Source organism: Choloepus didactylus, chromosome 13 (genome assembly GCF_015220235.1).
Source record: "Choloepus didactylus isolate mChoDid1 chromosome 13, mChoDid1.pri, whole genome shotgun sequence".
In the NCBI taxonomy this organism is placed as follows: Eukaryota; Metazoa; Chordata; class Mammalia; order Pilosa; family Megalonychidae; genus Choloepus; species Choloepus didactylus.
This window is the reverse complement of record NC_051319.1, coordinates 99,370,778-99,398,018: the sequence shown is the minus strand read 5'-3', so window position 1 is coordinate 99,398,018 and position 27,241 is coordinate 99,370,778. Positions and strand designations below refer to the sequence as shown.

The window sequence follows — 27,241 nt, the reverse complement described above, 5'->3', positions numbered from 1 at the left end:
TGTGGTTATTAGGTATTGGCTATATAGAGAAGAACAAATCAGATACAATCCTTGTCCTCATGGAACTTAACAGTGTAGTGGATTCACTTATTGCAGTGATCTCTCAGAGTCTTTCAGTCTGATTATTTACACAGTGACTTCGCAGTAGAGGGATGCAGGATGAGAGTTTCTTAAAACTTATTTGACCACGGAACTCACCTGGGGGGAAAGCATATCTTATGGAAATGGTGTTCCCCAGAACACACTTTGAGAAATATTTAATTACTTTAAATGCTAGACCAGTGATTTGGGAATATAATCTGCATTCTATTTAGTAGTCTCTGTAATGAAAGGAGGGTGTCTTTAGCTAACAGATCCACAGTTGTGTGTGTGTGTATGTGTGAATTTATGGTATATGCCATTAGAAAATGTTAATATTAGGTCAAATAAAACTGATGGCCCTACATCATTACCTTTTTGGTAAAAGGATGAATATGATATAACAAAGCATAACTAGTTTGAGTGGGGCAGAAGAAGTCTGCCTATTTGAACACAATATGAAATAATATGTGAAAAAAATCTGTGTAGACCATTATTTAACTTGATAGGCACTGGGAAAGTGGGGAGCCCACTTGGATTTAGGGTCATAAGACTCCTTTAGTCACGGGGTCTGAATCAGTCATAACTCTGCCGAATCACTTAAACCCTAACAGAGCATATTTCTTTGTGTAAAATAGAGTTAATAATCTCTTCCTCACCAGGTCCTTAGAGTTCTCAAATGAAATATCTGTCAGTGAAATAATGCAGGTGCCTTTAATGAGGAGGGGAGCAGTGTTTTTTGCCAGAAATCCAGTCCACTTGAGGAGAGGCAAAGTTAGTTGCCAAGTAAGGGGCGTATCTATCAAATGTCCAGGCAGATGGGTTGCCTGAGGAGTTTTTCCCTTATGGTTTGTGCTAGGGTAGGCTTAAGTGTGGAATACCAGTTCTCAATATTGGTAGGAGGGTACAAGTGTTTTGGTTGCTGCATCTGCCTGTGTTGAGGTGTTCCCAGACAAACTAGAGTAATCTCTGCAAGCCAGTAGTTTTTCCTTGGCCTAGTGGTGCAAGGGCCTTACACTTTTTCCAGAGCTGGATTGATAACTGAGCAAGATAAAATCCTTTAATTTGAAGTGAAACATAAGCACAAATAAATAGGTCATGGCTATAGTGCTTTATGTATTTAACACAATTTTTGAAATTTTTATTTTATTTTATTTTATTTTTTATTTTTAAGGCATTTTATTGTGATATATTCACACACTATACAATTCACCCAAATTTAACACAATTTTGAAAATCATACTTCTGGAAATAATTGTCACTCAGTTTGACTTATATATCATTTAAGAACAACCTAAGGTTCCCGTCACACTACTTGCCATATTATTTTAAAGTACCACATGTGAGCTGATATAATGCTTTTAATACCAGTGATGCTGTTAATACTGATGATGCTATAAGAGCTTGCCATGACTATGGCCCAGAAATCATTCTGCTCTTCTGATTGATTCCTGTTTTTTTAAAGCCATGGTTATTGCGATATAATTTTCAAAACACAGTTAAGTTCACCCTTGCTTAAGTGTGCACATCTTTGAGCTCTGACAAACCCATGCAGTCATGTGACCACCACAATTTAGATACAGAATAGTTTCATCCCCACCCCCAAAATTTCCTCAAGCTCCTTTGAAGTCATCCCTGTTCTACTCCCAGCTCCTGGCAACCAGTAATCTACTTTATCCCTATCTTTTTGCCTTTTTCAGAGTGTCATATAAATGGAATTATTCTCCTGATTCTTACTCTGAAGAATACTTGGTATAATGCTTTTTTTCCAAGCATACAGATGTCATCAGTGTCTTAATGTCATTTCCAGACAAGTCATATTTTCAAGAGAGAAAGTGGTCATTTTGCTTGGCTAGTGCTGCACCATCATTTTTCTGGCCACATTAGATTTGGGATTTTGTACGTCCTGTGCGTGGCCCATCCCCACTCCCCCAAGTACCTGGCACTAACAACGTGAGTTACATCTAAGGTGATCATTCTCTGAGGGTATTTTAGATTTATAGGTCATCCTGGTGATACTGGGTCTGACCAGCAATTCTAGCAGTTCAGAATTAAATATTTTCTGAAACTTTGCTTTAGTAAGGAAAATACCCTTAAAAAGTGAAGTAAATACAATTGCTTCCAGTAAGATATTAGCTAGAATAGGCAGATAAGTTTTAATTTGGTAGCCTGTGTGGGAACTTTGATCTTTTGTACTGTTCTAAAAGGGGTAGGGTGGGAGGTAGGAAGAAGACCACCACTGCCTCACAGAACTCTGCCTAGTAGGACCCAATCGTAGAGACACACACCGCTCTCTGGGAATGTTTCATAATATCATAAGGAAGATATTTAAAAATCATGGTCTAGTGTCTAAGTACCATTCTCTGATGGTACTTTTGGCATTCCTGTAGGTGTATTTCATTGTTCTTTCAATCCTATATGGAACTAGAAGATTTAAAAAATTGTTATATACCAATTCATAAAAACCAAAAAGAAACCTAAGCATTGTAAGTAAACTCAAGGAGGATAAACAGTGTAATTATCTATGTTCATTAATCTCCGAGTATTTTATGAGTTAGAGATTTCTGTATTAAAAGTTATTTCATAATGTGGTTTCTTATTCTTGACATGCCAATGGTGTTTTCAGATGAAAGACAATGTATTAAGTTACAAATACAGGGACCTTTTTTTTTTCTTCCTGATTGGCTATTAAAAATTGGGAAACCTTTTTTTTTTAAGGCTATGAAAATGATTCGGTGGAAGACTTAAAGGAGATGACTTCAATATCCTCTCGGAAGAGAGGTAAAAGAAGGTACTTCTGGGAGTATAGTGAACAACTTACACCATCCCAGCAAGAGAGGATGCTGAGGCCATCTGAATGGAATCGAGATACTTTGCCAAGTAATATGTATCAGAAAAATGGCTTACATCATGGTAAGAGGGAATTGCTGGCAAATACTTTTTGTCACTTATTTTAGAGCATAATTTGAAGTAGAAATACCCAACCATAATGCTTACTTAGTGTACCTAGGTATTCAACTCTTTCTAGCAAACTGGAGAGAAGGGAACGGTAGAGCTCCTGTGTTTGCCCTGACTTCTCTTCACTCATTGTTCCAGTTTGCTAATGCTGCCGTTATGCAAAATACCAGAAATGGATTGGCTTTTATAAAGGGGGTTTATTTGTTTACAGAGTTTCAGTCCTAAGGCCATAAAGGTGTCCGAACTAAGGCATCAACAATAGGGTACCTTCACTGAATAATGGCTGATGGCCTCCAGAAAACCTCTGTCAGCTGGGAAGGCACGTGGCTGGCATCTGCTCTGGGGTTCTGGTTTCAAAATGGCATTCTCCAAAATGTTGCTCTTGGGGTGTCTTGTCCTTTCTTAGCTTCTCTGGAGCAGACTCTGAGCTAGCATCTCCAAAGTGTCAGCAAAAGTCTGCTTTCAACAGCCATCTCCAAAATGTTTCTCTCAGCTGCAGCACCGAGCTCCTTTCTGAGCTCTTATAGGGCTCCAATAAACTAATCAATATCCATACTGAATGGGCGGGGCCACACTTCCATGGAAATAATCTAATCAAAGGTATTACCAACAGTTGGGTGATTCATATCTTCATGGAAACACTCAATCAAAATGTTCTGCCCAACAAGATTGTATTAAAATATTATGGCTTTGTGGGGGGCACATAATACATCCAAACCGGCACACTCATGAGTAGCTCTTACCAGTGTCCAAAGCCATCACCTAGGCAGAAGGAAGGATTATATAAAAATTGTATCATTTCTAGTCCCTTCTATTTACCTCACCCAGGAAATGATCAGGAGACCTTGATTCCTGACCTGTCTCCGTTGCTATCACCAGAAAGGTTGGGGAGAAAGAGAAGACTCCATTCTCATCCAGTCCTCAGATCTAATGTAAATGAAAATGGAGAGATTGAAATCAAAACGGTGGTAGGGAGAAAAGGGGAGAGTAAAGAAATAAAAAGGAAAGTTGTGGAGAAAAGGAATGGTGAGGGAAGAGTTGAAGGAGGAGTTCGGAAAAGCTTATAACATTAGGGAGGCTATATTTTGAATTGTCTACCCATTGCTATTGTTAAATACCGTTTCTTCTGCCACAAATGCTTTACATTCATCTAAAGTCTACCAAAAAGGGAAGGTTGGAGGGCACTTGTAAGTGATTTAGTAATCACTCATGGTATAGATTTAATTTGCCAAGCATTTTTGAGGATCGAATTGTATCCGAAGTATATCAGTGCCTCATTTTCCCTTTTCACTGGCACCCAGCTCTGTGCTCTGTAGTCTCTCAATAATAAAGACCTGGTTTTTCCCTTCAAATCATTTTTTTTTTTTACCAGAAATGAAGACAGGTCCAATAAATAATTCCAGGAGCATGGGACAAGTACTAGGAAAATTGTTTAGTTTATTGGAGGAGTTCAGAAGACAGAGCCAAGCCTTTGCATGGAGTGACAGGGCAAGACTCCTTGAGTTTTCTGTAATATTATCAAAACAACTGAAGAATAGCTTTCAAACAAAATCCTTACTTGTTCTTAAACTTTTGAGTCTAACACAAAAATGTATCTATCTGACATTTTCATTCATAGCATCAAACATCTTGGTTGGGGTAAAATTTCTAAACTGTCTTCTGACCGTACATTTTACCCTACAGCTGATTTTTGTATGTAGTTGAACTTGTACTCCAGTCCTGGAATTTGGGTTGCTTAGACTGCTATGCAAATAATTTAAGAATCTGTCATACCAGGGCTAGAAACCTAGGGATAGAGAAGGCTAGAGTTGCACCATACTGCTCCTATTTCTTATAGCCACAAGGTAGGAAAGAGAGGAGGCAGCCCTTCTTAGGATAGGTTGTTAACATGCTGAAACTTCTGAAAAAGAAAAGTGGAAGAGAGGGAGTGGTTTTTAAAGTATGGCTGTGGAAAATGTATCTCTTGTTAAGTAAAATGATCTCAGACTTCTTTTAAATTCTCTGTAGGAAAATATGCAGTAAAGAAATCACGAAGAACTGATGTAGAAGACCTCACTCCAAATCCTAAAAAACTCCTTCAGATTGGCAATGAACTACGGAAACTGAATAAGGTGATTAGTGATCTGACTCCAGTCAGTGAGCTTCCCTTAACAGCCCGGCCAAGATCAAGGAAGGAGAAAAATAAACTGGCTTCCAGGTAAATGGTAATACTGTTTGCTCATGGGAATAAAGTCCAGGAGGTGAAGTTAGACTTTAAGTGAGCTTTTTATACATGAGATGGCTCTATACCATTTATTCAGGAAAAAAAAATTTATATATATATATATATATATATATATATATATATATAATATTTATAAATACTACAACGAGAGTATTATAATTTTTCCTTTGAAAGCACAAGATGGTATTTATGCTTCATGGAAAAAGTTTTTAGATGGGGAGAGGTGAATGGATTTAAGTGCATTATATTAGTATGACAATGAAAAATTTTATCATAGTTTCATTTTTTTGCTTTTTAGTAAGTCAGGTTTGTTGAGGTATAATTTACATACAGTAAAATTCATCCCTTTTAGTGTATGCTTATATGGGTTTTGACAAATATAGCCAATCACAAACCACCACCACAATCAAGATATTTGACATTTTCATCACCGTAAAAACTTCCCCCAGATCTCTCTCAGGCAAACTCCTCCCCCTCCCCCCACACACACATCCAGTCCCTCACAGCCACAAATCTGTTTTTTATCCCTATCGTTTAGCCTTTTCCAGAATATCATATAGATGGAATTATGCTACATGTAGCCTTTTGAACCTGGCTTCTTTCACTTAATGTAGTGGATTTGAGATATATCCATGTTGTTGCATGTAGTAGTAGTAGTTTGTTCCTTTTAATTGTTGAGTAGTACTCCTTTGTAAGAGTGTACTATAGTTTACCATTTAAGGAACATTTGGACTGCTACAGTTTGGGGCATTTATGAATAAAGCCACCATAAACTTCAACTTATGGTTTTTGTGTGAACACACGTTTTCATTTCTCGTGGTTAAATACCCAGGAGGGTGTGTTTAACTTCATAAGAAACTGCCAAACTAGTTTCCAGAGTGTCTGGATGTACCATTTTATACTCCCACCAGCAATATATGAAGGCTCCACTTGTTCCACATCCACTGCAACACTTGGTATTAACAGTTTTTGTTTGTTTTTGCTTTTTTAGCCATTCTAATAGGTGTGTACTGTTCATAGCTTTATTTTTGAACATGTGCTAAATTTAAAAAAATCAATTTGAATAAATGATTGTATTATATGTTTTTTTTTTGGTAATAGAGTTCCTTGATCTAAACAGCAGTAGGCTGCGATTTTTGGTTACTATTAGAAAATGTCTGACAGCAATCAAAAGGAGTCTATTCTGAATGCTAAAAAGAAAAAAAAGTGAATTAATTGTTCCTTCCTTTCGCAGGGCTTGTCGATTAAAGAAAAAAGCCCAGTATGAAGCTAATAAAGTGAAATTATGGGGCCTCAACACAGAATATGGTAAACCTACACTTTTAAGAATTTGATTAATCTCCTGTTGCTTTGCTGACCATGTTCCTTTTTTTTTATCATCTGCTTTCCCTGCATTCTGCCCGAATTTTCAGCCAGCCTTCTTTTTGTTCAACCATTCAGTAAGCCAAAAGTTCACTTATCCATTCAAATCCTCCTTTTAAAATGAGTGTCATTTTAAAATGGGTCATCTGTGTTCTAAAATGATACATGAATATAAATATATTCTGGGGTGGGAAACAATTGGGAAGATAGTAAGGGCCAGGTGTACATGAGTTTCTGAATGTATCTGTGACTCCCCAACCCAAATGTCATCTCTACCCCAAATAGCTGATCCCTTGGTGCTAACGGTAATTTCTTATATTTTATAATTGTGTTGCTGTGTTAGCCAATTTTATTGACTGATTTAAAAATTTCTTTCCCTTTAGTTGAGTAATGTTTTTAATCTTTGAGTGGATAGCTTAGACCTGTGTTTTCCAAATTTGATGGTTTATTAAAATCATCTGGGGAGCTTGTTAAAATACAGATTCCTAGGTTTCTCCTTTGATCTTCTGGATTGGAATCTGTGGAAGTAAATCCCAGGAATCCATGTTTTTAACATACTCTCCTGATTATTCTTACTCAACTCTCCTAACATGTGTTTGGGATCCATTGGTTTAGATCAGTGCTTTCCAATCTCTCACATCATTGTACATGAAGAAAATTACCATCTCTAAGGCAGCCTGGAATATAAGAGTAGGCTGCTCATGACCCTTTTACAGCACACTAGGTGGTTGGGAAGCTCTGGTTTTGAACTTCTATGATAAGAACCACCCTTCCCCTTCCCCTTTCTCTGTTACTGTTCCTAAAGTTTGGTATCATAAGACTTTGTTCCTTTGCCTCTAAAATAATCCCTTTTGGTAAATAGTTCTTAGACAAGTTCTGTTTTGTCTGAACAGTGGAGCAGTGTACAGTGGGCAGAATGATCAGTTGTTAACTGTTTCTGGAGGTTTTCTGAAGTTCAGCATGGTGCCTAATACATAGATAGGTGCTCAATAAACTTTGTCCAGTTAGCTGAAAGAAAGAATTCTGTTCTTGTTCCTTTATTTTGATTATCTGTTTCCGTTTGATTATCTGTTTCCGTTTGTGAGAGCAGAAAGGATTTCCAACTCGGAATTTTACAATTTGTGAAATGAACTGATGGTTTCATTTAGTAATAGCCCCTCAGGACCTTTAAACAAAGTAAACTAATTAGGTTAAACAATAGTTCTTTTGTTGGAAAGAAAATATATTCATTTTAAAAATTATTTTTTCTTGCTTTTGAAGCATTTTGATCTTAATTCTGCAAGTATATATATATGATGATTGCAATGTCCTGGGCATTCATATTTCATTTTAGAACACAGATGACCCATTGCAGGGAGATGCAGTAGGCTCTGGCAAGCATGCTGGGTCTGTGTTTCTTTGGGACACACACAGCCATCTGTGTGTATGTTTTCAGTGGAAGTATTTATGTAGCTATATATTTTGCATTTATGTATACATGCACACTCACACACATACCTTGTGTCTGTTTCTGGGATGTAAATATATTCTGGGGTGGGAAACAATTGGGGAGATAGTAAGGGCCAGGTGTACATGAGTTTCTGAACGTATTGTCATAGCACAAACTGAGTTTTGTGGCTGCCTTAAACTTTTCTTGTTTCCAAAGCTAACTTATAGTTTCTGATATTTTTATGTAGGACAAAGCCTGTCTTTAAAAGGTAGCATTTTTTCCCATCAATTGGTCATTTGAGGGAAGAGGATCTTCTTCCGGTTATTTCTCTCCTCCTTCTGCCTGACTTGCTTTTCTCCCGTCTCTGAAAAGAGCAGCCTTGACTATTGGTTAGGAATCCATCTCATAACCAATAAAATGCTCTTGTGTAGTTTGTCACATGTAGTTTGAAAATTCTCCTAGGGTTTCTGGTACATCTCTAAGGGGAATGTTGTCTTTGCTTTTTCCTAGATGTCTGAGAGTCACCCTCTTACTGCTTTGTGGAATGCTTATTATCCATTACCTATCAGTTAACTTAGTGTTTCTAGAATTTGTGATTCACAAGTCAGTAGCATTTGATAAAGATTTTTGGACTTGGGAACGTAGTTGCCAAGTCTATGTTTTGCCAAGTGAGAACATTAAAAAATACATCATTAATGTCATACAAGGAAGGATATTTTATCATTAAAAAATTGTGAAGGGCACAATCTCACAATAGAATAAATTTAGCTTTATGAAAAATTTACTCTCTTGTTCTTAGCATGTTAAATTAGTCATGAACTAGCACAGTTCCAAGGACTGGCATCAGGGACCCACAATAATATTACTCATCACATCCCATCCCAATACTCCAGACTTCCTTCTTCTGTTGATTCCATCTACCAGAATTCATAAGAGACTGCCCTGTGAGTCAAATGTAGATTTTAAAACTCAGAACAAGAAATAGAACTGATTCAGGTGGACTGAATCTTCACCCTAATTGACATAAGCAAGCTATATGGGAAAATTAAAATTGAAAGACTTCTTGGTGAACATGGAATCAGACAAGGAGGATCTGTTTATGGATTTAATGTTTGGCCTCAATTTCTGAGAGCCAGATGCCTCCATTTCCTAAATGAGGAAGCGTGGTAGCACGAGAGTCCTTCCCCCACACGCCACCTCCCACCCCAAGTGATGCTGAGGCGAGCACTGCCAAGATTTGGAAAGAGCTATTCTGCTGTTTTGTTTAATTTTGATTTCGTGTGTGTGTGTATGTGTGTGTGTGTGTGTGTGTGTGTGTTTCTTTTTAAAAGTGACCTTATTTACTTTTAACCAGTTGAGGGTGGGGGGACCTCATTGTTTTCCCCAAGTCCAACTGGCATGTAAATGTCCTTGTTTATATTTGAGTAAACGGTGTTCTCTCTCAATTATTCATGGAGAAAAAGCAAAAATTTCTTGTTTTGTATGATTTAGGGAGTCACCTTACTTTCCTTGTTTAATGACATCTTTTGCATATATTGACCTTGCATGTAGTTTTTTTTTTTTTTTTTTAATTCAGTTTTATTGAAATATATTCACAAACCATACAGTCATCCATGGTATACAATCAACTGTTCACAGTATGATCATATAGTTATGCGTTCATCACCACAATCTATTTCTGAACATTTTCCTTACATCAGAAAGAATCAGAATAAGAATAAAAAATAAAAGTGAAAAGAGAATACCCAAACCATCCCCCCATCCCACCCTATTTGTCATTTAGTTTTTACTCCCATTTTTCTACTGATTTTTTTTCAATTTTTTAACTTTGTTTATCAAAAAATTAAAAACAAACAGGCAAACAACAACCAAAAAAAACCCCACAACATTTCAAACAAAGCAATGGATTAAGGAAAACAAATAACCTAAAATAACTACTTTGCTTCCAATATGTTCCTACCATACCCCAAGAAAATTAATAAACCATGTCCAGAGGAGTAAGAAAAACAAATAATCTAAAATAACTACATTGCTTCCAACATGTTCCTACCATACCCCAAGAAAATTAACAACCCCTAAGAAAACAAAGGAATAAGAGAAAAAAAAAACCTAAAATAACTCTATTGCTTCCAACATTGCATGTAGTTTTAAACCCCCTTTTTTTATTTCTCACTTCCCTCTTCCACCTCAGTCTAGATTGTCCTCTTCTCGGTATTACTAGAAGAGGAATAAGTCACTGATTTCAAAGCAGTCTGTGATGAGACAGAGATTTATTTCAGACCATAGGAATCCTGTGTGTTGAAATTGGAAATGCTTATTGCCCTGGAGTTTATTTAGGTATAATTAAAGTACAGTAACTCTACATATTTAAAGTATATAATTTGGTCTGTTTGGATGTATATACATGTGAAACCAATGAAGATAAGGAAGATTTCCATCACCCCCAAAAGTTTTTTCATACACCTTTGGAAGCCATCCTTCTGCCACTCCTAGCCACAGTGAGTTTTATGTCACTTTGGATTAGGTTGCATTTTCTAGAATTTTATATAAATGAATCATACAATATGACTGGTTACTTTCGGTCACCATAATTATTTAAGACTCATCCATGTAGTTGCGTGTATCAATAGTTAGATCCTTTTTATTGCTGAGTAATCTGTTATATACATGTTTACCCATTCACCTGTTGATAGATACTTGGATTGTTTCTAGTTTTTTACTATAACAAAGCTATCAGTATTCTTGTACAAGTATTTGGGAGGATACACATTTTGGGTAAATGCCTAGGAGTGGAATGCCTGAATCATGGGATGGATATAGGCTTAACTTTATAAAAACTCCCAAGCTGTTTTCCAAAGTGGCTGTTCCATTTTACATTCTCAAAAACACTGTTAGGAGTCTTCTAGTTGTTTCACATCTTTGCCAATGCTTGGTAGGGTCAGTCTTCTTAATTTTAGTCAATCTAATGGGCGTGTGGTAGTGTATCTCACTGTGGTCTTAATTTGCATTTCTCTGATTAATGACATCAAGCATTCTTCCTGGGCTTATTGGTTATTCATATATTTTTTGAAGTGTTCAAATATTTTGCCATATAAAAATTGGTTGATCATCTTAACTGAGTTGTAGGAGTTCTTTTATTTATTTTTGGATACAAGTTCTTTGAGATATATGTTATAAATGTTTTATTTTAACTTGTTTGCTGTTTTGTTTTCTTATTGGCATTTTTCAAAGGCAAAAGTTTTTAATCTTGATGAAGTTCAATTTTTTAACTTTTTCTTTCATGTTTCATTATTTTTGTGTTCTGATAAATCTTCACCAACTCCAAAGTTACAAATATTTTCTTGTATGTTTTCTCCTAGAATTTTTAGTTTTAGGGTTTTATATTTCAGTTTATGGTCCATTTTACGTTAATTTTTGTGTTTGGTATGAGGTAAGAGATGGTGTTAAATCTCTTAGTGAGGCTTTTAAAATTTCTCTCTATCATGTTACTTTTCAGTGTAGATTGCTTGGACATTTTATGTTAGATTTATTCCTAGATATTTTATATTTTTGGTGCTGCTATAAATGGAATTATTTTGAAATTTTATTTTCCAGTTTACTGCTAGTATATAAAATGGATTTTTGTGTATTACTCTTGTATCTTATGACTTTTCTAAATTTATTTATTTGTTCTAGAAGTAGTTTTATAGATTCCTTGGGATTTTCTATTGAAGCAATAATCATCTGCAAATTGGGATGGTTTTACTTCTTCCTTTCTGATATTTATGGCTTTATTTCCTTTTCTTGCATATTGCAGTGGCTAGGACAATCCAGTACAGTATCAAATAGAAGTGGTGATAATCTTGTTCTCAGTCTCAGGGAAAAATAATTCAGCCTTTCAACTTTAAATTTGATGTTGGCTGTAGATTTTATATTATAGATACCTTTTATCATTTTGAGGAAGATCTCTTCTATTCCTAGTTAGCTGAAAGTTTTTATCTTAAATGGGCATTGAATATTGTCAGTCCCCCCCCCCCTCCTTTTTAAAAATATATTCTGAAACAATCATGTTGTTTTTTTCCTTTATTCAGCTGATATGTCACATATTTACCTGTTAACATGATGAATCACGTTAATTGATTTTTGAGTATTAAACCAACCTTGCATTTCTCAGATAAACTCTACTTGGTTATGATATATCTTCCTTTTTATATTGGATTCTATTGCTAATATTTTGTTGAATTTTGCTGTAGTAATTTAAGTTAGATTCTGATGCTTATGTTTTGTTAAGGACTTTTGTGTCTATATTTAAGAGGGATATTGGTCTCTGATTTCCTTTTTCTGTAATGTCTGTCAAGATTTTGGTATTTAAGCTATACTGGCCTCATATAATGAATTGAGCCATGATCCCATTTCCTCTTTTTTGAAAAAGCTTGACAAGATTGATTTTATTTCTTCCCTGAATATTTGATAGAATTCATCATTGAAATCTCTTGGGTTTTCTTTTAGAAAGAGTTTTAATAAATTAAATTCTTCTACTAGAAATTGGGTATTCAGATTTTCTATTTCTTCCTGTGTCAATTTTAAGTTGCATTTTCAAGAAATTTGTCCATTTCATCCAATGAATTTGTTGGTATAGTAGCATAGTATTTTCTTATTATCCTCTTAATGGTTGTAGATTTTGAAGTCCTAATCCCTGTTTCATTCTAGATATAGATGTTTGGTGTTTTCTCTTGTTTTTTATGATCAGTCTAACTGGAGGTTTGTCAGTTTTGTTGATCTTTTCAAAGAACCAGCTTTTAGCTTTATTAAATTTCTCTATGTTTGCTTTCTGTTTCATTGCTTACTGTTCCTAGCTTTATTGTTTTCCTCCTTCTATTTTCTTTGGATTAACTTTGTTCTTTTTTTTCCCCATCTTCTTAAGGTGAGGAAATTTGTGGGTTTTTTTTTTCTTTATTAGAGAGTTTGTGCGTTTACAGAACAATCATACATAAAATACAGGATTTCTGTATATGATCCTGTTTTATTAACATCTTGCATTGGTGTGAAACATTTGTTAAAATTGACGAAAGCACATTTTAATAATTGTACTATTAAAGATAGTCCTTGGTTTAACTTAGCGTTCACTGTGTGGTGCTGGTCCATGGATTTTTTTTTAAATTTTTATTGTTACCATATGTATAACCTAACATTTTCCATTTTAAGCACATTCAGGTATATGTTTCATTGCTGTTAATTATGTTCACAATGTTGCAATACCAACACAACCATCCATTACCAAAACATTTTCATCATTCCAGGTCGTTGTGCTGTATACTTTAAGACTTAATTTCCGATTCCCTATCCCAGCACCATTCACTGGTAATCTGTATTCTAGATTCAGACTTTTGGGGGTTGGTTTATTCTGATTATTTCAAATCAGTGAAATCATACAGTAATTGTCCTTTTGTGTCTGGCTTATTTCACTCAACATGATGTCTTGGAAGTTCATTCATGTTGTTGCCTTTATTAGGACTTCATTGCTTTTTACGACTTAATATTCCATTGTACGTATATACCATATTTCGTTTATTCATTCCTCAGTTGATGGACACTTGGGTTGCTTCCATCTTTTGGCAATTGTGAATAATGCCACTATAAATATCGGGCTGCAAATATCTGTTCAAGTCCCTGCTTTCAGTTCTTTGGGCTGTATATGTAGAAGTGGGATTGCTGGGTCATATGGTAATTCTGTACTTAACTTTCTGAGGAACCACCAAACTATCTTCCACAGTTCAGCTGCACCATTTTACATTGCCACCAGCAATGGATGAGTGTTTCTATTTCTCTGCATCCTCTCCAACGCTTGTAATTTTCCATTGTTTTTAATAGCAGCCATTCTAACTGGTGTGAAATAGGGAAATTTGTTTTGAAAGCTTTTGTCTTTGAAAGACATGGTTTTATTTATTTAATAAACATTTAGTAAGCATTTACAATTTAACGTACCAGGCACTATCATAGCTCTTAAAATATATGAAGACAAGTAAGACAAGTTGCTTACAGGATAACGCATGCTTACAATGTGTTTATCAAAGTGGCATATCATTTGTAATTAGTCTCTTTGGATAGGAATGCTTGTAACCATAACTGCTTAATGTTTTCTTATACGTTCTCTGTTTTTAATTGAACAGCTTTGTTCCCTAACTAATACAGAATTCTGCCATATTAGTGATATGTTCCAAGAGTCTTGTTCTGTTTTGCAGATAATTTATTGTTTGTAATCAATTCCATCAAGCAAGAGATTGTAAACCGAGTACAGAATCCAAGAGAGGAGAGAGGACCCAACATGGGGCAGAAGCTTGAAATCCTCATTAAAGATACTCTTGGTAAGAAGAATATTGGATAAATCCATCACAAATAATATATAGTGTGAGATATATGATCCTACACTAGGGATATTAAAAGTTCTTATTAGCTTAAGGAAAAACTCAAGTACTCTCATTGTAGTTACTTTCTTCTGAGAGTAGTTTTGTCTTTTGAAATTTCACATTTCTAAACATGTACTGCTATGGTTACCACTATTTATTATTTAGATTTCGTCATGGAACTATCTAGATCTCAACACTCACGAAAGACACACTTTCAGCAAATTTAACCTTCAGTGGGGGAAAAAAGGTCCCTGAGTGGTCAGATCTGCCAGTTACACTTTAGTGGAAGTTCTCCCCTATTTGTTTAACTCAGTAATAAATTTCATAGCAATCTAATAAACTTGATTATCTGGTTTCCCTTTCCTGAACAGATTACATAACATGGGGAGGATCAGAGAGGCAGGCATCCTGAAGCCAGGCAGAGTAATAGCTGACAGGGAGGATAGAGATAGCTACTGTAGACACAAGAACTCCAGAGCTTAGCTGCCACAGGAACAAATGACCTTACAGATCAGTAGCATCTCAGAGGCACTACAGCATAATACAATCCATGAAAACCTTGAAGCATTATAAAGTTGGTTCAGCTATATTATATATTCTTTGTTTAACAGTATTTATTCTAGGATTATCCTTTCAAAATTGGTTCTAAGATAGGCCTTGTGTAAGAAGAATTTTCTTCCTATCTGTTTTCCTTCAGAAACCTCATGGAGTATTGAGTCAGTTCACGTAGAAGAATTAGATTCTACTTTTCAACCATTAACTAGCTATTTACACCTGAATTTTAGAGTAACAAGAACTTTAACTTACACTGCATTGTTTTATATTTCTTTCTCTTTTTTATTGTAAATATCTTGGAATTTTTTTTACATTCCTGTTAAGACAATGTTTTTGATCTCAGTTGACTATAAATTCATTTACACCATAATATTTTTCAGCGCTAGTATGTGGCAGGTGTAGGGAATACGGGGTGAATAACAGAGACTTGGTCCTTACCCTTATGGGAGCTTGTAGTAGAAAAATGGAAGACAAAGAATAAACTGAAAAACAAAAATAATAACAAATTGTGACAAGTGCTATGAAGGACTCAAGATGCTTAGATGGAGTAGGGTGGGGAAGAAGAATTTGTTTCTGTTGATACAGAAATAGATACTTCTCATAGTCTCGAAACTACTGCATTTTCTTTAATTGGATATGAATACACTTTGAATGCTTCTATGCACTTAGTACTTTTCTCATGGTCTTTGAAATTACTTAAAGGTTTCTTTTGACAGCCTAGTGTGTATACTGAAAGTAAGATATACTAGTGTTTTTGAAGGGCAATTTGGAATTGTTTTTAACTTAACAATGCATGTAGATTGTGACCCAACAATTTCATGAAGCTTGACTACTACTCTCTATGCACAAAGACTGAAGGAGAAAGTATTAAAGAGAGATTAAGAGCCAGGAGAAAAAAAGGATTCCTTAGGTATTAGGAAGGGATAAACAACTGACATTAATTGAGGTCTTACTATGATTCAGGACCTGTATGCTAAGGTATTTTGGGTTATTTACTTCCACATTTCTGTGAAAGAGGTATTATTATTATCTGGTTTTATAAATGAGGAACTGGAAGCACAGCAAGGTATTAAGTAACTTGCCGTAAGTCATACAGCCAGTAAGTGGCAGAACTTAGAGCTAAGTTCTCCTGGTTCCAGTGCTTGCACTGCTGAAATGTCTCCACGTAACGCCCATCATCTGGCACTCGTATCTGTATAGTTTCTGAACTGTGTAGTTCACAAGTGACCCACTAATTACCTAATCTGATAGACTTATCTGAGAATTTATTTTTCTTGACATTTCTTGTAGATTTGATACTTTGGCCATTTCTTTCCTTCTTGAAACATTGTCTTTAAGATAATTTAGCATCTACAGGCCTCATTTCCTATCTTTTTACCTATCTTTTTATCTTTTTTCTCTGTGGCTTCAGCAGTACCCACTGGTCATACCCAGAAATTAAGAGTTTTTAAAAAACTAAAAAGTTGTTTAACATTGTGGTTAAGATCAGAGTATTTGAAATCAGTTATAGATTCAAGTCCTGACTCTGCCACTTATCACATGAGGACCTTAGGAGAGTGGCTTCACTCCCCACAACCTCATTTTACCCATCCATAACATGTGAATAATTGTGTGCACTAAATGAGAAAAGTGTATTTTAACACACTTGGCATACTGCTGAACAAATAAATTGTCAATTCTCAGTAAATTTTAACTGTTGGTGTTGGTGTTACTATATTACATATTAGTGCATATGTTACTATATTACATCTTAAATATTTTTATTTTTTTCTTAAAGGAATTTTATTTCCACATAATTCCTGAACTATATCATTAATATTTTAGAAACCAAAGTTTTTTAATGACAAAGCCAATTAAGTTATTTCACTGTCTAGTTTGTACACCAACAACATAGGATTAATTTAAGAAATATTTTTAATATAACTTGCTAAGAAAGTAGATGTATTTTCCTATTTGAGTCTTCCAAACAGTATGACATTTCTGTGATTATTACTTACCAATAATTAATGATAAATTCCTTTTGCTTAACTTGCAAATAGTAATGGGGTAAGTCAATAGAATAATAAAAAGAATGAAATATTCAATTATTATGTCAAGCTGCAGAATTACTTTATTCAAAAGTAAAGTTGTAAATTCATATAAAAATCAAGTACATAATAAATGGAACAAAACTAAGACCAGTATATTTGTACCAAAAATTAAATTAACACAATAAAATGTCAAATGTTTAACTATATGAACAAAACTATATTTATACTGGAAAACAATCTTAGGTGAAGAATAGATCCTAAATATCACTATTTCCCTAAATAACCACTTACTTCCTGCATCTATGTAGATTAATTCAGTACCCAAACATTAAATAAAACAGGAAATAGTGATGGCCAGTTTGCTTGACTTTTCCTTCAGGTGGATTGATGCTATTTTAATGTTTTATGTATTCTTTCAAAACATTTCTGTCATTTCTTTTTCTTTAAAAGCATTTTCAGTCTTCTTTCATTATGTGGAGGGGGAATTTAATATTACAAGAAGAAAATTTTTTTTTCCTTTTTAATTTAAAGGCCTCATATATTTGTAAGTTTATGTATGCCCCTTTACACCTGAAAGTCAGTTTTACCAGATTTCAAATCTTTGAGTCACTTTCTTTCCTTGAGTATTTTGAATATGTTTCTCTGTTTTCTTCAGGCATAAAGTGTTGCTATTGAAAAGCTAATAATTGCCTAATTTTTTTTTCATAATATGTTATTTATGGTTTTTGTCTAGGTGCCAAAGGATTTTTTTTCTTTTTCTTTAGATCCCAGTAACACTATGTCTTGGAGTTGGTCATTTTAGGTCAATGAACTCATATGTACTGTGTGCTTTTTATTTTAGGAATGTTTTCTTGAATTATGGTTTTTAGTATTTGACCTGTTCCCTTGCTTTGGTTGTCTTCTTCAGGAACTCTTATTTTCTATAGGTTGGATCTTCTTTGCCTATCTTCAGTTTTTTTTTTTTTTCTAATCTTCATTTTATTGAGATATATTCACATACCACGCAGTCATACAAAACAAATCGTACATTCGATTGCTCACAGTACCATTACATAGTTGTACATTCATGACCTAAATCAATCCCTGACACCTTCATTAGCACACACAAAAATAACAAGAATAATAATTAAAGTGAAAAAGAGCAATTGATACTTTTCTGTTGCTCGATTTTATATGAAATTAGTTTTTCTAAACTTTTGAAACAAGGCTTCATTCAGAACAGCTTTTCTAACTTCACTGAATCTCCTCTGTCTTTAGTTAATGTTAAAAAAAAAATGGCAGCTTTCTAAGATTTCTCACTCCTCCCCCCATTTTATCTGTACTTTCTCTTTCTTTCATATTTATTGTTCTCATCTTACTCAATTTTGTTTCCAACCCCAGAAGTTTCTTATCAGTGCTAGCCCTTGTCCTGCTAGCCCTTGACCACTCCTGGCTGGTCAATTTTCTTAGTTCTCACAGGGGCTAGACTGCTCCAACCCTTCACGTATTACTGTGGGTCCCCTGCAGTCACGTTGTACTCACTGTTAGGTTGGACAGAATCTCTCCTAGCTTCAACTCCAGTTGTCAAGTTGGCCTGCTATATTTTCGAGTGAGTTACCTGTTGGCTATCTTAGACTTCTTTTGTTCTCAGGTCAAGTGCTTCTTTCTGTCTCTTTCTGCACAAATGCCAATATAATAATGTTGATGCCATGAGGGTCTTACTGCTCTTGGTAGTTTATTCCCACCCTGTTGGATTTGGGGGTTTGTGGGTTATTTTGTCACTTGTAAATGTTTTTCCGTGGCTTTATGGTTTTGCTATTTAGTTGCTCTGTTTTCACGTGGGGATTTGTGGAGAATAAAAATCTATGCTGCCATACCACCACTTCCCAGAATTCCCCTCTGGAGCAGTTTAAATATGTTGGGGTTTCTTTTTCTTAACGGTTTGGTAGAACTCTGAAACCATCTGACCCTGTGTGGTTTTTTTGTGATTTTTGTTTGTTTGTGGTGATTAATTCTTTGAAAACTTTCTCTGTTTCATCTGTGGTAAACCACACCACCAGTGTCACACCCAAGGACTTCAACATTGATAGAATATCTAATATGGAGTCCGTATTTAAATCTCCACACATCTCAGTAATGTCCTTTTATAGACTTTTTGTTGGTTTTGTGATCCAGTCAAGGATCTTACATTGCATTTAATATATCTCTTTTGTCTCCTTTAAATTAGATCAATCTCCCAGCCTTTGTTTTTGTTTCATGAAATCCAGGCAGTTGATCTTGTAGAGAGTCCCGACATCTGGATTTATCTGTCTCCTCATGATTAGATGCAGTTAAAATTTTTTTTGCCAAGAATACTTCACAGGTGATCTGTCCTTTCCATTTCATCAGTTCAGAGGCACATAAAGCCAGTTTGTCCCATTGTTGGCCATGCTAAGTTTAGTCATGTGGTTAAGGAGGTGTCAATACCCTTTTTACCGTATCTTTTGAGTAATGACAGAAAATATCTTTCCACTTCCACTCCCTTTAACCTTTTATTATTTTTCTTAATACCTTTCAGTTACACCTCTGATTTTATCAATTTTAAATATCTTTTGATCTCAGCTATAGAAGATGAGAAAATCCATATACTTACCTCCCACCTTTTCTTCCTCTTCCAACTTTTCTTATTCAGTAGTGCTCTATTTGTCAGTTGACTGGGTGAGCTGGGGACAAGTGAGGTTAGAGCAGTTGGCTGAGAAAAAACATGGGAAAAAACATGTTCATTGGGTTTAGGGAACAGTGCCTGTCATTGGGTTTGAGTTTGGACCATTATTTGGACTGTTATTTCTTGTCATCTGTCCCACTTGAAAATATTCATTGACCACTCTTGGTTATTCTTAAGATTATAGGCTCCAATCTGATGGGCAGAATTATTTTGGGGGCTGCAGTAGCAAGCAGCAGAGAACTTGTTTGGGACCCATATCAAGCCCTAAGAGTCATACCATTCAAGCCCTCGCCATTGTTATGTCTAAGTCCCTTTTTTTCTTCTCTTCAGGTCTCCCAGTCGCCGGGCAAACCTCTGAATTTGTTAACCAAGTGTTAGAAAAGACTGCAGAAGGCAATCCCACTGGAGGTCTTGTAGGACTAAGGATACCAACATCAAAAGTGTAATCAGCCTCATTGGACCACTGGTCAGAAATGTCTCTTTGTCACGTTCTTCATTGTAAATTTTCATTCTGTTTTGCATGTCAGTTTAGCATTATGTAAACATTTACAATTAGGTTACATTGTTTTAAGAACTAAGTAGCATAAGTGAAGCATGATCCAAAATACTTGATTATTGCATTTTCAGAGCATAAACCGTGGCTAAAACCGCTGTTGGCATCAGAATGGAAACTCCCATATGTTTAAGTAAATGTTTAGGTACAGATTGCAAAAATCTGTTAAAGTAAAATGTTTTGGAGGGGTGAAGATAATAGTAAATGCCAAATGTTGTGGCAGGTTTATGCTCTGAACCACACAAAAAAATTGAGGAAGCTTTTTTTTTTTTTTTTTTTTTTTTAAAAAAACAGTTTAGGTTGTTTTTAGAATTACTGCTTTAGGTTCTAATTTTCCACCATTAATCTCACTTGTACATGGCACACTTACGCCTGTGTGCCATATTAGATGTTCATTTCAGAGCTCAATATATATGTTGATATATTGATATATATATATATCATCACTGTCTGTGCAAGTAAGAAAAAAAAAAGCATATTCTTTGTGCCTTGTATTTTGGGGAAACTACAAAACTGGTAATATTTTGTATGATGAAAACCCTAATGAGGAAAAACAAGATATATAGATGGAAAAAATTACGGGGTTTAAATGGTTTTTTGTTCCAACTCTTTTTCAAATTTTTTGAATGTATATAGGACTATGTTGAAATGTAGATATATGCCACAGAGTCTGTGTATTGTATAAAAAACACAACAAAAAAAAAAAAACAAAAAAAAAGAAGGCTCTAGAAAACTCAATTTCGGTACTTGACCGGAAGAAGATAAATACTTGCACATTATTACGATTGTTTTATTTTTTGTACCAAAGACAAATGCAACTGATATGGCAAACTGCCAGTCTAAGTAAAGTTTTGCACAGCTTACATGATACTGTATGAATGTATGAAAAAAAAAAAAGGAAAAAAAAAGAAAAAAATTAAAAGGTCAGGGTTAGGGATCTTACTGAACTGTGAATTTTATTTCTGTTTGGGTCCAATTATCTACAGAAGGAGCATCCATACATACAAATATTATTTTGCTGTTCCTCTAGTTCGCTTCCATAGTAGATAAGTTGGTGGCCATTTAGGTGTCTGTAAATCTTTTTATTTCTGCACTTATTGTAGGAAATTTTAATATATTTCATTTTAGTAAGCTATTGGTAAAATAATTTTTGACTTTGAAAATTAAAGTTTATTTAGCTTATTGTAGTATACTTCCACCAAACAACCAAAATACAGATTATTTTTATTGTATTATGTATATATATATATGTAAAGAAAGAAAAAAGCTAAAAATATATCTAATTCTTTAGTTGCCACTTTTCCAATTGATGTATTATTGTGCATGTAATATTTTCAGAGATCAACACAAGCTTAAAACAAAACAAAAAATTTATAGATTTTTATATTTTTGTACAGGTATTTTCAAACTAGCTTCTTCAAACTTACATGTGATTTCTTCTATAGTTTCTAGAATTGAGAAATATTAACACATTTAGTTTTTAGGTGCTCTTTTTTGCTCACATAAGACAGCTTCATTAGTCAGTGTTTTAACTGTGTTAAAGCTTTACCTCTTGATGAGAAATTTCTTATGTCAAGGCAGCATTATAAACCTTCCTTCCCACAGACTCTTTCCATCCTGTCTCTCTTACTTTTTTACCCTCAAATCTTGTTTTTTGAACTCTGAAAACTGGTGGCCTGAAAGCTACTCTTAAAAAAAAAAACACAAAAAACCCTATCTAGCAAGAAAAAAAATACCAAAAATTTCAGACCTAGCTGCTGGGAAACTATTTCTCCAACTTGCCCTTGGAGAATTTATTCTTTAATTATATTTTGTCTATATAGTCTGTTTTCCTTTTATTTTCTGTCTCCCCTATTTGTAAGCTGTAGCATATGAAGCTCTAGCTTATGAAGGTCTGATACTAAAACACACAGCAACAACTGAATAATGCGGCTTACATGCTTCTTTGACATCATGAAAAAGAAACTCCAAGAAGGATTGTCTTAACACCTTAGCTGTACTGTGATGCACAAGATTTTCCTAGTGGTTAGCGGAATTGTACCTGATTGGTGCATTCACACTAAACAGATGATAAGCTCATATCTAATGGTTTAATAGAATGTAAGTTCCTTGTTTAAAGTTTTTCCTTTTTTAGGAGGGAGAAGGCAAAGCACAGGTTTGTAACTTGGAAGTATATGAAGTCTTGACAAGAGTATATCTATTAAATTGAAAAGTGTTCCAAAATATGGCAGTTTTTGCAATCAGGTGAAAATCACTTCATGATAGAGATTCAGCTGATGAGGTTTATAAAATTGCCCCTTTCTGGCTGCTCTGTTAGGAATTCTGGTTTTTGATACTTTTTTCCTGTGTGCAAACCAGAATATGATTTTTTGGTCTTGCATTTAAAAAAAAAAAAAAAAAAAAAAAAAAGACTTTGGATCTGTTTAGTAGATTCCATATCCTTGCATTTCAGTGTTTTATATGTACTACTTAAGTTAAAGTTAAAAGCTTTTAAATAGTTGAGCTTTTTAATGTTGACACTTTATTTTGTATCTATTTATATATGTATGTATATCTTAGAAAAGCACTTTGTTAAAAAAAAATTGCATTTTATATGATTCCTGCCATTTGCTGCTAAATCTGGGCTGGTCAGAATGCTGCAGCGATACTTGATCTACATAAAAACCTGGCAGTAAAATGTAGAGTAAAAGTTAAATCCTTTTGCTGTTTTAACTTTATCATAAAGATGACATAGGCAAGCTGTGCAGCTTTACATTTTAACCAGGGGACTCTGTGGCATTTAAAACCGTCTAGAAATGGTTGTACTTCAATGCCAGTAATAATCTGCTTCCTCTATTGTCATTAAAATATGTATGTTTAGTGTATCACACAAACCAATCTTACAAGGGTAACATAAAAACCCCAACAATTGTACATGTTCTGTTTTTGAAAATTGTGGCATGTATTTTTGGGTGAAGATCATTAGAGAAGAGCTCTCTAAAAGGTTTTCTGTGTTCATACATGGTATACAGATAGCTCATAATGAAGTCCAGAATCTTTCTTTAAGTGAAGGCATTGTGAATTCACCTCAAATAATCCCATTGTTCCCAAAGCAATTATAAACTTCAACTCTAGTACTACTATGATTTAAAAGCAAACAAAAACTTTCTTCCTAGTTTCAGATACACTGGATTCTTTATAGAGTTTGTCTCCATATGAAAGCATGCTGTCCAGTTGCTCTTGTTAAGATCTTGTCTGAGTTTTGAATTGGGTGCCACACTTCTTCAGTCAATATGATAGCCTGTTCTACTGTACCATGTATGATTCTTGTCCTTTTCTATATCCTTCATGACAGATTATGATGTGGCTTTATATTGTGCCTTACTTGTACATTTAAAACTAAATGTCTTCATTCCCTTCCACTTCCTAAATCTTTAACTTTGACCTTTTTGGTAAGAGAATCAGAGCTGTTACAAAAGCATCATGAAGGATTTCAGATGGATATGGTTTCAAATTCCCCTTTCTTTATAGTTATTTTCTGTTTGTAGGAAAGACCAGTTTTGAATGGTCTTTCAATATGAGGGGGAAAGAGTAACAGTAATTTCACTACATCCCTTTTTTCTGACTCTCGTAAATTTGTCATACATCTTCTTTACAATGCTTGACTTTATTTGCTTCTTAGCAATAGTCTGCATTTAAAGAAAGGTGTGTTCAGTTCATTGGCTTGAAATTGACTATTTCATTTTTCCGGAATTTTTTAGAAGAGTACTCATTTTGTTTGTTTTATAAAACAGATGACAGGTCTCTTTAAAAGAAACAGAAGTACAGTACTTTTGAAATACAATGCTGTTAGTTGGTTTTCTTTTTTTATATATAATATTCATACAATTATCTGATGTTTGCCTTCATTAATAAAGCTGTTAGTTTATTCACCAAAATGTCAAGAATGGATGTGCTTTTCTTTATTCCATAAATTTAAAGATATTTTAGCTGCTAAGATTTAGTTAACTTTCTAAGAAATGACTTGAAGTTGCCTTCAGCAGGAATTAACAAAAACTTATCACATTTCCTTTCTTCTTCTGGTCTTCCTGAAATTCTGTTTAAGTATTTTCTAGTTATGTAACAGAATACTAGCATCTCTCCAAATCTTGAAACTTGAATTTTGAGAATGTGTTGAATTATGCTTTCAGTGTTAAAGTAAAAGGTTTTGATTATCCTTCTAGTGAAACCTATTGTGGAATACCATTTCCCATGGAACTGAGGCCATTTCCACAACTTTGCACAGAACTGCAGTCTTGTTCTTCCCTCGGATCATGACAAATAAGTCTCACACAGTGCCGTAAAACTTGTGGATTCTTTTGTAATCTTTGTAATCTTAATAAGGGCATTATGAGAAGATGACTCCATGTTTTTTTTAATTCTTTAAACACATTGGGATGTAACAATGAATGTCAACCGTAGGAATGGTTGTTTCGTTTTAAGGAATAAGTGTGTTGGGGAAAGATGATGAAAATATACTACTGAAAGTGAAGTGGGGATTATGTGTTGAAGCATAGTCCTCATGCTTAGTAAACTGACTGAAATTGTAGAAATTACACCTAGGAACTGAATTATGCCAAATCACCATTTTTGTTTAGAAAAGAGAGTTGGGGGCGGGGTAGTAGTGAAGGAACAGAACCTTAAAACTACTGCCAAATAGTATTTTGGAATTGAAGACTTGGTGTGAATTGTGAAGAACATCAACATTGGGTATTTCTGTGTGCCAAGTTTGGGTGAACTAGGTTTGCCTCTTTCATAACAATGTAAACAGAGTGGTGTAATTAATTGAATTCTGGGTGGATGGGAGCAGGACTGATTACTATGTCTTGCCCTTCACCCTTTGTTTTTGGGTTTTGTTTTTTTTTTCCAGAACCAAATAACAGAAATGTGTATGTGTGTACTGTATCTGCCTTTCCACGTTTTTATGACACTGTATTCTACTGCTTTTTTTATCTTCTTTCTCTAGGATTTGTCCTGTAGCTTAGCATTTGTAGTTAACAGTGATACTAGGGCTGACAGCACATTAAAAAAGTCATGAGAGAAGCTTGGAAGGGCAAGAATTCAAAACATTTGTTCATACAATGTGGCAACCTCTTTTGCATAGTTGCGTAGGATCCTGTTTGTAATGCTATCATAAATATTTTGTAGGGTTTTTTTTCCCCCACAACTGGAGCAAAGAAACTTTTTATTGGATTCAGTCTTGTCTCTTGTCTAGAAAGAATTTTATCTTGTTGACGCATGAGCTGTTTAAAAATTATTCTATTAAATGTTGGTTAATAGTTGTGCAGTTTTTCTTTTCAGAAGAAAAGGCAATCCAAATGTTGCCTTTATTTTCTGTCACCTTCCAACCCCTCAGCACTTCTAGTCAGATACAGATTCATCAGTGTATGCAACATCCTTTGTAATTTAAAATAAAAAAAGACAAAAAGAAAAGGTTTTGAATTGTTTGCCTCATGTTTTCCCCTTTCCTTTCTCTCCTGCTTCTCTGTTTCTTACCAAGATAACTGTCCCCTGCTCTTCAGGATAACCCATTGCAAAGAAATCCCCAAAACTAAAGAAAGCAATGAACTGTTGATCATGCTGCCCCTTTCTTGGTAAGGTCCAAAGAGCTAACATTTTTTGCCACCCTGGGCTGATTTTTAAATGCCTCAGAGAAATATAGCTATTATGTAGAATTATTTGTTGGCATAAGCATTTGCATTCTTCATAATTCAGAGCATAAGTTTATAGTTTATACTTACTTTCTTCTCTTTGAGGCTTTGGGCAAGCTATTTCTCTTGGCGGGAAATAACGTATGTTGGGTCTCCTGATTTCAACATTTGTATGTGTTTGTTTAATAATTCTAAGTAAGTCTCTGAGCTAGGCCAGGTGTATGCATAAAGTCTCACGGCAGGGAACCTGAGTAAACATTATCATAGCAGTATGTAATCCTTCAGCTAACAAACATTTGTTTAGCACTCACTGTGCCAGGGCTTGTGCTGGGTGCTGGGATATAGAGCTTATAGAGTCCTCCAGGAACTTAGTCTGCTAAGGGAGATAGCATGTGAACAGGATTGCAGGATCACATGAGACCTGCCACAACATATGCCAAGGGCTCTAGGGATACTATGGCTGAGGTATTTTCAGACACACAGGTACCACATCCAGTTGACAGTCCTGTGTTCTTGATGTTCCTGGACCTTTATAGAAGCCCTCTTGGCTTCATTTGTGTGACATGGGAGCCATTCAGGAAGCAGAGTGAACATGGCCTCCCATGGGCTAGTTCTGTTTCAGGCCTCTCAAGGCTACTCGTCATAGGAGCCTCTGCCTTGGTCCCAGGAACGTTAAGGTGGTGGTTGAGCTAGGTCAGTATAGTCCATAGAAATGGCACTTTAAATGTGTAGCACTCACCTAGATGGGTCGTTCATTTGTCTCTCTTCAGTGCCAGTGATTTCGGAACCAGGTAAACTGTTTCATCATAGTCCAGTGGAGGATTTGAAGGAAAGAAAAACATTAGTTGGGAAATACTTTAAGATCCCAGCCAAAGGGTTCAGAATAGGAAGATGTTAGAAAGTTCTGGGCTCTGGGGGTGGCATTCATTAAGCTCCCGATAGCTGCTTTCCCATTGGGAGCCTCAGCTGCCACTCTCAACAGCCCATTTTACCAAACGAATCAGACTAGACTTGGAGGACGTGGCTCACCTCAGACTCAGCTAATGTGATAGAGAGCCCCGACTCAAACTCCAGTCTGAGACAACTCAGCTCATCTTTAAAGCACTAGACCAAGTCAACAGGCATTATTTTGAAGAGGCTGTGTAGGAGGGTGATATTGGGCTTAGAATCTGAAAACCAGAAGGAACGAAAGCCAAAACCAAGCAAACATATTAACTAAAAGCTAGGCTCAGGGTCAGTGGGTAAAGGTGATGGGGTGGGGTGGGGTGGGGGAGCAAAACAGCATTGGGAGTAGTCAGTGATTGAGTACTCCAG

The 27,241-nt window shown here is 35.1% G+C and overlaps 1 protein-coding gene across 4 annotated transcripts in view; it reads left to right on the top strand.

Annotated features, from left to right (window-relative positions):
* Positions 1-27,241, top strand: part of CREBRF (CREB3 regulatory factor) — a 73,666-nt gene that overhangs the window by 41,420 nt on the left and 5,005 nt on the right. For 2 of the 4 annotated variants that reach the window (XM_037801063.1, XM_037801064.1), the window contains exons 5-9: positions 2,797-2,991; positions 5,044-5,233; positions 6,495-6,568; positions 14,273-14,395; positions 20,036-20,173. In XM_037801063.1, coding sequence (XP_037656991.1) covers positions 2,797-2,991; positions 5,044-5,233; positions 6,495-6,568; positions 14,273-14,395; positions 20,036-20,151 — 698 coding nt within the window. In that variant the 3' untranslated portion in view covers positions 20,152-20,173. Of the gene's footprint in view, positions 1-2,796; positions 2,992-5,043; positions 5,234-6,494; positions 6,569-14,272; positions 14,396-20,035; positions 22,642-27,241 lie in introns of those variants that run through there. The other 2 variants (XM_037801066.1, XM_037801065.1) reach the window with 2 other exon arrangements.